Source organism: Eretmochelys imbricata, chromosome 22 (assembly GCF_965152235.1).
Source record: "Eretmochelys imbricata isolate rEreImb1 chromosome 22, rEreImb1.hap1, whole genome shotgun sequence".
Lineage (NCBI taxonomy): Eukaryota > Metazoa > Chordata > Testudines > Cheloniidae > Eretmochelys > Eretmochelys imbricata.
The window spans coordinates 19,221,097-19,232,225 of NC_135593.1; the positions used below are offsets into that span (position 1 = coordinate 19,221,097).

Here is an 11,129-nt window from a genome sequence, read left to right on the forward strand (position 1 = left end):
AGTTGCCCTGTCCCATCATACTGGCTTCCTGGACACCTGCATGAGGCCGTAAGTGCACAAGGCCATAGCGTAGCTGTTTGGGAAGCTCCCTTGCTGCCTACAATGTCGACCTAACTTACATGTGCAGGGAACAGCTGTTCTAGCAATACAGAAATGGGTCCAAGCCAACCCACAACATCCAAACCCCCCAACACACGGGGGGGAATGAGATACCCCTGGCATTTCCCTTGCAAAAATGCTGACTAACTCACCAACCGGATTCATACAGCTTGGCACAGGAGCAAAGCCAACACACGCCAATCAAACCACCCCACTAGACAAGGGGAAAATACACAGCAGAGAGGACTGAAAAAGGCACCGAACTCAGCATACAAAGGTGACATACCTGCAATGCGGCTGCCGTAGGCAACTCCCACGGCACAGATGCCGTTGTTTGGGACAGCTGCGATTTCACCAGCGCACCGGGTCCCATGGTGGTTCCCGTTTTCTGCGTCAGGGCGGGGCATAGGGTCGGGGTCATTGGAGTTCAAATCATAGCTGCCTTCAGGGCTCTGAAACAGACCAACAACTGCAGCTTAGAGGTCTCCTTTCTTTGGAGAAAGCAGATTTAATACCACATTAGCAGGCCTGGAAAGCATAAGCTGAAAGCTTAAAGAATGCAGAGGCAGGGGTCCATGTGGGTTAGTCACCAAACCCCATTATGTATCACTGTGGAAGGATATTAGCAGAACCAGCACTGGTGTCCTGACGGGCAGTGGAATGGTAAAGTCAAATGTAATGACATTTTAGCATCTAGAAAAGATGTCCTCCTCCCCATCCCAGCCAGTTCACAGCATACCCAGGATTCCCGGACAGTGACATTCACCTCTCCCCATGTAGCTGCTCTCTGCCCAGCCTGCCAGTAGAGACAGGGAACGTTTGCAGCACCCAAAGCCAGAGGCACCTCAGCCGACAGAAACGATTGCAAACAAAGGCAAAGTGCCCTCATTTCACCCTGGAGCAGGGGTGGAGAAGGGAGCAAACATGACCCCCACCTCTCCTTCCACAAGCGAGGGAAAGCTCCTTCCCAGTGAGCAGCCCTGGCTTTGCCTCTCTGCTTAAGGGAGCAGCTTATAAGAGCTCCAGGTGGGCACCTCCGATACTCATGCCCTATGGCGAGCAGCTGGCTCGCCTGGCACAGCAGGCCCCAGACATCTGCTGCTCACTAGCAGTCTGTGCAGTGTTCATGTAGCCTCCTGCACACAAGAGACACACGCCAGGCCAGCCAGCTACTGCCACCAGAGAGCAGGAGCCTCTGGTTCCAAGCCCCGTCTCCCCCATTCCAGTGACGGGGAGGGACTGCGGGAGAGGACTTGCACCAACGGCACACGAGACACCGCCAGGGGGATTAAGTGGTGCTGCTGCTAATGGGCCCTGAGTCCTGTGAACAGGCATGCGGCTGCCACAATGGAGCTACCAGGCGAAGAGTTTCATGTCTGGGTTGTACCTAGGCAGCCACTTGCTTTGGGCGATTGGCTGCTCTTATCTCAGACCCAGCTGGGCCATCCCACTCCAGAGCCAGGCTGTGGGGTACTCACGTAATTTGGCTGTATATCTTGGATGGTGTGCTCCACGCCATCATCCACGACCACGACGGTCACGCCGCGGCCTGTCACGTTCCGCTCCCACACGCCCGTCACGTTGATATCCTTTCCCGGGGTCCTCCGATTGTTCTAAGCGCCGGCAGAAAGAAGGAGAGGTGAGCAACAGCAGAGTCGGGGCAGCGGCTGGGGAAGGAGGGTCAGAGCACACAGGGATCTTGGCTCCCAGGCAGATTACAGGAGCATTTGCTCTCAGTCATTGCTTAGGGGAGGGCATGAAGCTGATGGCTGGGAGTGCAAGAAGCCTTGTGACAGAGTCTGACTTTCAGAGATAATGAGCACCTAAAGCTCCCAATGGCCAGCTGGAGCTGTGGGTGCCTGGCACTCCCAAATCAATCAACAAAATCAGGCCTTAAACTGGTACCTATCCCCTGCAGCAGCAGGAGCGTTTGGGAACTTCCATACCAGTGTGAAATGCAGGACATTTTCCAGGCACAATGCTTTGTCTGGCCTCTGCTCAGGTTCGTGTTATTTCTGCCACCTCCCTGTTCCAGTAAGAACCAGGACAGGTCAGTTTCCCACTCTCCCGGCCCAGTTGATTTCAAGTGAGCATGCCACTGGTGAAAGGTGCTAGATCACCAGCCCTAGGAGCTAGAAGTACAGCCCAGAGAGAGGCAGGGCATTCCCCTGCCCTGGGGGAACCACCTCCAAGGATGGGACAGGAGCTCACTGCCCTATCTGCCAAGCATGCCAGCCAGGGACCCAGCCAGGGCAGTCGTTTGGCGACACGATCACTTGTGCGCCGGGAACTGGGCCAAACAGTTCCTTTGTTTCTCGGAGTAACGAAAGAAATCCCTTCCGATCTCCAAGAGGCTGCTTTCCCTTCCCCGTTTCCAGGCAAATCCCAGGGCTCACCCTGCTGGCAGCGCTGCAGCCTGCCCAGAGCAGCAGCGAGATCCCACAACCACTCGCAGAGGAAGGACACTCACCAGATGCCACTGATGGGGGTACTCGGGGTCATTAAAGTGCAGGCTGCGTTTGGAGCGCTTCAGAAGCTTCTGCTCAGAATGCCACCGCACGCGGTCATGCTGTGCAAATAAAGCCTCCACCGATCTCCTTATTGCTTCAGGTCCCCGTTCTGTCTGGCCATTCGGTCGGTGGGTGAAGAGGTATCGGCCCTTTAGCTCCCCGATCCGGCCCAGGTTCACCAGGCCTCCCGTCCTGGCCAGTTCGTCTGCCTGTTGCTCCAGCTCCTCCTCTTGGGAGGCCAGCCCCTCCGGCACATGTAAGTGCACGGCCCAGGTTAACTCTCCAGAGCCTTGCGCCAGCTCCTGGGTTTTAGCCCCAGGATCGAGTTCTGAACCCTGTGCAAGTCCATTTGGCCCTAGCAAGGGAGTCCAGGCTGCAGTCAGCCAAAGGCACGTGTGGATACACAGGGTGGCCTCCATGACGGCACTCCATAATGGCGCCTTCCTCCTCCAATGCGGCATCAGACAAGCGGGCTGCAGAGGGCAAAGACGGAGAGTGAGAGTCCTTCACACGACCAGGCTGGGCTTGGGGGCTTCACCCCCAAGCACATAACTGAACATCCTCTGGACCAGAAAGCCCCACGTCCCTCCGAGAAGCTCGCCCTTAAAACGAAGCCAGGACTCTGCAGAACTCTTTGGTACAGCAAGGGCAGCACCAGGCTTCTTTGTGTGCTGACTGTCATGGAGTTAGTTGCCTTTCCAATAATGTTAGAATTGGAATTGAATATGCCACACCCAACCTAGGAGAAAATATCCTGTCATCTGGCAGCCATGAACCCATTGTGGGCGAGTGAAATTACTGCCTGCCAGACAAACTGCTGACTTGTCTCCTGGGATCACTGACCATTGGGCAGATTCAACCCGAGGCTCAACAGGGAAAAAAGTCTCCAGCCTTGGGTTTCCTTTTGAATGCTGTTGAGTGGCAGAACAAAAGGACAGTTTGCCTGATTGTTTCCTCCTCTGGCTCTGCTCAGACAGCTGTGCCCCAGCCTACAGGGAAGAGGCATGAGGCTAACAATATAAAGCTACAAAGAAACAAAACATTACAACACCTCTATATTCACATCAGATGGACACATCTGAGATCCAGATCCTTCTTGGAAAGTCTCCTTAAACATATTCCTAGCCTGTCCCCAGCAGAAGGAACCCACTGCTTTCCTCTCTGTGATCCGACTCTCACCTGCTCATAACTTGAGGCCGCATTTCAAACTCCACAACCAAGGATCTGACTTTGGGTTTCGGTGGCATGTTGCATTGAAAGCCAGTCCCACTTCATGTAGGAGTGAGAATATTCATACCCTCCGGCCCCGCCCACCTCCGACCCCATCATGTGCCTGGACTAGTGCATTAATAGTCACTGGAGCTCTGTGATACTTCACCTCACCAGCAGTTTAATTGTTAACAATTACACAAGAGCTTTCCCCCCTACTCAGTTTACAAGCATGTGAAATAAGTCAGTGGGGTGCAATTCCTGTCAGACACCATCAGCAACTAATGCTCATGATGGGTAAAGGATCAGGGAACAGGAAGGGAGGGGCAATTAAAAAAAAATCACAACCTATTGTGAAAAGGGAACATGAATGACTATAACTGGCTTTTGGCTCATTAAAAAGTGTAATGGAGATAAGAGATCTCACACAAATGAATTGTCAACACTTAGTTTCAGGGGTGAACAAATCATAGAATATCAGGGTTGGAAGGGACCTCAGGAGGTCATCTAGTCCAACCCCCAGCTCAAAGCAGGGCCAATCCCCAATTTTTGCCCCAGATCCCTAAATGGCCCCCTCAAGGATTGAACTCACAACCCTGGGTTTGGCAGGCCAATGTTCAAACCACTGAGCTATCCCTCCCCCCATGAGACAGATAGGCTGCTAGATGGTAACATTCCATTGTCCACTGCATTCCCGTATCTCCATTATGAAGTGATGCACCACAAGCCAGGATCCAGAAGACTATCTGCAGATTGCAGGGGAGAGGGGGGTTTCCGTAGTGGCATGATGTTGCTGGAGACCAAAGCCAACCTGCTCACTGAAATATTACACTAAGTGGCTGAGTCAGAAAAGGTCACACAAGTTCACGGTTCATCTGCCTTTTCCAAGTGCTCCTTTTAAGCTCCAGGAGGCACAGACTCTGCACAAGCAGACCACTGTCAAAAACAAACAAAAAAGAACAAAAGAACAGCTATACTGCCTAGTCCAATATACCCTGTCTTCCGGCAGCAGCCAATGCCAGGTGCTCCAGAGAGAATGAACAGAACAGGGCAATCATCAACTGATTCATCCCCTAAAAGAACAGGAGTACTTGTGGCACCTTAGAGACTAACCAATTTGTCTGAGCATAAGCTTTCGTGAGCTACAGCTCACTTCATCAGATGCTCAAATAAATTGGTTAGTCTCTAAGGTGCCACAAGTACTCCTTTTCTTTTTGCGAATACAGACTAACACGGCTGTTACTCTGATTCATCCCCTGTTGTCCCTGCCCATCTTGGCTAATAGCCATTGAAGGACCTATTCTCCAAGAACTTACCGAGTTCTTTTTGGAACCCTGTTATAGTTTTAGCCTTCACAACATCCCCTGGCAATGAGTTCCTGTGGTTGACTGTGTGTTGTGTGAAATAGCACTTCCTTATATTTGTTTTAAACCTGCTGCCTATTAATTCCATTGGGTGACCCCTGGTTCTTGTGTTACGTATCCTGCCTTCAGCTTCCCTTTCCATCTCAAATCTTTCAGATCAATGTCCAGTATTTCCCATTAGCACACTGAGTGACAAAAACACAATCACGCTGCAGACACAACTCCAAACCAACCAACTGGGTCAGATCAGGGGGCTAGAGCAGTGGTTCCCAAACTTGTTCCACCGCTTGTGCAGGGAAAGCCCCTGGCGGGCCGGGCCGGGTTGTTTACCTGCCACGTCCGCAGATTCGGCCGATTGTGGCTCCCAGTGGCTGCAGTTCGCTGCTCCAGGCCAATGGGAGCTGCTGGAAGCGGCGCAGGCCGAGGGACTTACTGGCCACTGCTTCCAGCAGCTCCCATTGGCCTGGAGCAGCAAACCGCGGCCACTGGGAGTCGCGATCGGCCGAACCCGCCGACGTGATAGGTAAACAAACCAGTCTGGCCCGGCAGGGGCTTTCCCTGCACAAGCGGTGGAACAAGTTTGGGAACCACTGGGTCAGGGAATAGAACTGGGTTTCTTTCCCAGCTCTGCCATGGACACTGTTCCAACAAGGGTTTTAGTAAGGTTTGAATTTGTTCAGTAATTAAAGAGCCCTCAGAAGTCAACTTGACTGGATATATTAAATAATTAGTTAATTAGACAACACATAACAGAAAGAGAGTGGATAGCACAGTCTGTGAGAACCAGCCCTACAACTGGCCACTTTTAGTCCATTTCCAGACTTTGTTGTATTTCATTAATTTTCAACTGCATAATCACTAACTGCTGCTTACTCATTTTTTGATTCCTGTCTACTGCAATTAGGACATTGCTTGCTCAATCGAAACAGTAGGGCTCTGTGTCAAAGGTTATTTTTGTGAACAGTTTTAGCAAATCAGTAACTTCCCACTTTTTAAAAGTTTCTGCAAGGCACAATAGCTGTCTTGTGAGCCAAAGTATCAGTTACACTCAATAGTCACTTCTCCTCAGTTTACCCAACTATAAAATGGGGATATTTATCCACCCTATAAAGATTTTTGAGGCTTAATTAACTTCTATGAAATGCTCCTTGACTGCACTTAGAAAATACAGAATATTCTTAGTAAATGGTTAACTGAGGCAGTAACAGCTTCACTTTGAAACTCACTCACTAATGTCCAAGTGGACAGGACATGCACAGAACTAATAACATGAATGTTCCTCTGAATTGACAGGCCTCAAGTTTTACTTATTATTTACCCTCTATTAAATGGTTTGTTTGAAGCAAAGCTATAGTTATGCCAGGAAAGCACTTGCATGATCTACCCTTGAGTTGTTCACACAGTATGTTTGAAAAGTCCATGCATGTAGTTCTTTATGCATACCCACTTGCAAGAATTACAGTGTTAATGTTTTCTAGTGCCTTGCGTATAACTGACAATCAGAAGTACCCCCATGAAAGTCTGTATAAGCATATTCACGACCTCTGGCAGCCCTAAAGACTTCACTATTAGGACTTATCTACAGACAGAAGTTGTACTCATTTAACTGAAGTGGTTGAGTACCAGCCTTTAGTTCAATTAGTGCAACTTCTGTGTGTAGGCACACCCTTAGAGTCATTATTCCAAAGAAGTATCATTGCATTTCTGTCATGCTCAGTGTTAGTCATGGGCCCTGTTTATCTTGGTTCACACTCTGTTCTGTTCTAACCTGTAGGGTTTTGTAGTGCAGGTTAGAAAAGGAAAACAACTCAGAGCAGGAAGACCTGGGGGTGATTAAACCAGCAACATCTGCTTGCTCAGCACCTAGAATGCCTTTAAATTCTATGACTCCATGACACTCAAGAAAATCAAACAGGCCTAGATGTTGGGAGACGGAAACATGCCAAGAGCTGGGGAGCATGAGAACAGAGTATGAACAGCTCAGAAAGTGGTAGATAGTAGTTGGAGGAAATGTATTGCAGATTACAACTGCTAACTCAGCATATGGGATGCCTTTAGCCAGGTTTCTATCCTACTTCATCCTGAGATCTACCCTACCCCAAACAGGGTATTTTTATATGACTGATCTCCTCTAAGGAGGAAACTGATAGCTGTAAATTTCTGAACACACCAGCTGCTAAAACCTTCAAAGTTTCCCCACTTCCTGAAGAGATAGGGTGGTGTTGAAATAGAGAAAACAAGCAGCCAAAGACAGACCACCTGATAAAACTACACAAAGGCCGCTGAATAATCATATTTACAATAAGTATCAGGGGGTAGCTGTGTTAGTCTGTATCCACAAAACCAACAAGGAGTCCAGTGGCACCTTAAAGACTAACAGATTTATTTGAGCATAAGCTTTCGTGGGTAAAAACCCCACTTCTTCAGATGCATCTGAAGAAGTGGGGTTTTTACCTGAAGAAGTGGGGTTTTTACCCACAAAAGCTTATGCTCAACTAAATAACATAATTACGATAGATAACATTTTGATTTTCTATAAGACCTTATTCTCAGATGATCCCAAGGTATTTTACACACAGTAATCATTGTTCGCAAGTCTTATTCCTGACTCATGTGGGGGAAAGGAGGCACAGGGAAGTTAAGTCACACAGCCACATCAGTGGCAGAGCAGGATAGCAACCCAGAAACTGTGACTCCCAACTGAGTGTCAGGCTATTGGACAGTGCTATTCTCCTGGCTCTTTGCATGCCCAAGATATTCAGGGATATATGAAAGTTCAGCAGAAGTGTCTTTGTCCAGCCCCCAGCAAACGGGACAGGATTAGCCCCTTCAGAAGAGGGTACACTTTGCACTTTCCCAGAACCTCCTCCTAAACACATGGGAAGAGAGAGCTATTGGGGGACTGGAGGAGGAGGGGAGTCGGATAAGTAACTCCTTTAAGGGAAGAATGAAATGCTGTCATTCTCCAGGACAAGGGACCCCTAACTCCCTTGCTCCCTTTTCCCCTGGCTTCCTCTGCTGGGCCCCCTACCGGACTCTGTCCCCACTCTAAGCTCTCTCTGCCCACTTCTTTCCTTTCCTCTCACCTTATGCCCGCCCCATGCTGCCCCCCTGCCCAGCTCCCCGACCCCTCGCCCGAGCCTCCCGCCTCGCCTCATTCCTGCTTTCGATTTAGTCCCTTTCCTGTGCCCGGAAACTGCCCCTGCCCCCCACTGCTCTGCCCTCCAACTGCCCCTGCAGCGCACCCCCTCAACTCCCCTGCCCCCCCCGCTCTGCCCCCCAACTGCCCCTGCCCCCATTGCCCTGCAGCGCACCCCCAGCTGCCCCATCAGCTCCCCAGGGCCCTTGCTCTGCACCCCAGCTCCCCGCAGCCCTCACCGTGCAGGGAGCCTCATGGATCGGGGCGGCCCGGGGCGCTCTCGGTCCCTCCCGGCTCCGGCGGCTGGTCGCCCCGTGCAGCCCGCCCCGGCCCCAGGATACAGTGTAGCCGATGACAGGTGCGTCACGTCCGCCCGTCCCGGGAACCCGCCCCCAGCTGCGCCGCGCCGGCCGGCCCCACGCTGCAGGGCCGGGGGCTCCGGGAGGGGTCCTGGGGGGCCCCGCTCCCCTGCGGCGCCCCCGGGGCTGGCTCTAGGACCCACGTGGCCAGCGTGTATCGCCCGCGGGCTTCGTTCTCGGGCCGCTGGGCGGGGCTCGCGCTGGTGGCTCTCTGGGGCCTGCAGCCACTGCCCCTGTTGGGGGGCCAGGGGCTGGGTGGGACCAGCTCCGGTGACTCTGGGGGGCACCCCTGGGAGGGACCGTGCAGCACCCTGTGGGGCTCCCCGGGCCCCCTGTAAGCCCTGGGCCCAGGCGCTCTCCACCCAGGGTGGCCAGTTGTGGTGGCTGTATTCCTGGAGGTTTCATCCCGAGCTAAAGGTTAATCTTTGGTTCCCGGAGGCTCCAGGCCAATCCCAGGGGTTGGGAACCCCGGGGCATGGCAGGGCTGTGTCTCCTCTCTCCAGCCCTGCACCCAGGTCACTTTCACTCCCAGCATCTCCCTGGGGCTGGGTACCGGCCCCCCCCGGGGACAGGGGCCTGTTTGACAGCAGCTCTCCCCCTAGGCCCTGCAGCTAGAGCAAGGGGCCCGCGGGCGAAGGTGTGACCCCCGCCCAGTACCGATCAGTCACCGCGGGGGAAGGGAGTCAGTCTGGGTATTGGTTTGGGCGTGTCCCGCTGTCTCTTGACAAGATTTAATTCCCTGCTGGGGCTTGTGCTGCCCCGTCCTGTGAGCCCCGGGCAGGTTCCCGTGATCAGCTCTGGATGTGGCCGGGTTTGCTGGAAATCCCATGCTTGCAAAGGCGGGATTTCTGTAGAGCTCCCTCCCGGGGCGAGCTCTCTAGGGTCTCTAGCGGGTTCCCGGGGCGAGCTCTCTAGGGTCTCTAGCGGGCTCCCCGGGCGAGCTCTCTAGGGTCTCTAGCGGGTTCCCGGGGCGAGCTCTCTAGGGTCTCTAGCGGGTTCCCGGGGCGAGCTCTCTAGGGTCTCTAGCGGGTTCCCGGGGCGAGCTCTCTAGGGTTTCTAGCGGGTTCCCGGGGCGAGCTCTCTAGGGTCTCTAGCGGGTTCCCGGGGCGAGCTCTCTAGGGTCTCTAGCGGGTTCCCGGGGCGAGCTCTCTAGGGTCTCTAGCGGGTTCCCGGGGCGAGCTCTCTAGGGTCTCTAGCGGGTTCCCGGGGCGAGCTCTCTAGGGTCTCTAGCGGGTTCCCGGGGCGAGCTCTCTAGGGTCTCTAGCGGGCTCCCCGGGCGAGCTCTCTAGGGTCTCTAGCGGGCTCCCCGGACGAGCTCTCTAGGGTCTCTAGCGGGTTCCCGGGGCGAGCTCTCTAGGGTCTCTAGCGGGTTCCCCGGGCGAGCTCTCTAGGGTTTCTAGCGGGTTCCCGGGGCGAGCTCTCTAGGGTCTCTAGCGGGTTCCCGGGGCGAGCTCTCTAGGGTCTCTAGCGGGTTCCCGGGGCGAGCTCTCTAGGGTCTCTAGCGGGTTCCCGGGGCGAGCTCTCTAGGGTCTCTAGCGGGTTCCCCGGGCGAGCTCTCTAGGGTCTCTAGCGGGTTCCCCGGGCGAGCTCTCTAGGGTCTCTAGCGGGTTCCCGGGGCGAGCTCTCTAGGGTCTCTAGCGGGTTCCCGGGGCGAGCTCTCTAGGGTCTCTAGCGGGTTACCGGGGCGAGCTCTCTAGGGTCTCTAGCGGGTTCCCGGGGCGAGCTCTCTAGGGTTTCTAGCGGGTTCCCGGGGCGAGCTCTCTAGGGTTTCTAGCGGGTTCCCGGGGCGAGCTCTCTAGGGTCTCTAGCGGGCTCCCCGGGCGAGCTCTCTAGGGTCTCTAGCGGGTTCCCGGGGCGAGCTCTCTAGGGTCTCTAGCGGGTTCCCGGGGCGAGCTCTCTAGGGTCTCTAGCGGGTTCCCGGGGCGAGCTCTCTAGGGTCTCTAGCGGGTTCCCGGGGCGAGCTCTCTAGGGTCTCTAGCGGGTTCCCCGGGCGAGCTCTCTAGGGTCTCTAGCGGGTTCCCGGGGCGAGCTCTCTAGGGTCTCTAGCGGGTTCCCGGGGCGAGCTCTCTAGGGTCTCTAGCGGGTTCCCGGGGCGAGCTCTCTAGGGTTTCTAGCGGGTTCCCGGGGCGAGCTCTCTAGGGTTTCTAGCGGGTTCCCGGGGCGAGCTCTCTAGGGTCTCTAGCGGGTTCCCGGGGCGAGCTCTCTAGGGTCTCTAGCGGGTTCCCGGGGCGAGCTCTCTAGGGTCTCTAGCGGGTTCCCGGGGCGAGCTCTCTAGGGTCTCTAGCGGGTTCCCGGGGCGAGCTCTCTAGGGTTTCTAGCGGGTTCCCGGGGCGAGCTCTCTAGGGTCTCTAGCGGGTTCCCGGGGCGAGCTCTCTAGGGTCTCTAGCGGGTTCCCGGGGCGAGCTCTCTAGGGTTTCTAGCTGGCTCCCCGGGGCGAGCTCTCTAGGGT

At 54.4% G+C, this 11,129-nt stretch overlaps 1 protein-coding gene across 1 annotated transcript in view; it reads right to left on the bottom strand.

The window, feature by feature from the left end:
- PCSK7 (proprotein convertase subtilisin/kexin type 7) overlaps window positions 1–8,649 on the bottom strand; it is a 57,198-nt gene extending 48,549 nt beyond the window's left edge. Inside the window, exons 1-4 of the mRNA XM_077839762.1 lie at window positions 8,561–8,649; window positions 2,570–3,082; window positions 1,578–1,712; window positions 386–551 (exon numbers count right to left, since the gene is read on the bottom strand). Of these exons, the coding sequence (XP_077695888.1) occupies window positions 386–551; window positions 1,578–1,712; window positions 2,570–3,070 (802 nt within the window). The 5' untranslated portion in view covers window positions 3,071–3,082; window positions 8,561–8,649. The remainder of the gene's footprint in view (window positions 1–385; window positions 552–1,577; window positions 1,713–2,569; window positions 3,083–8,560) is intronic.
- Between the last annotated feature and the right edge of the window lie 2,480 nt (window positions 8,650–11,129).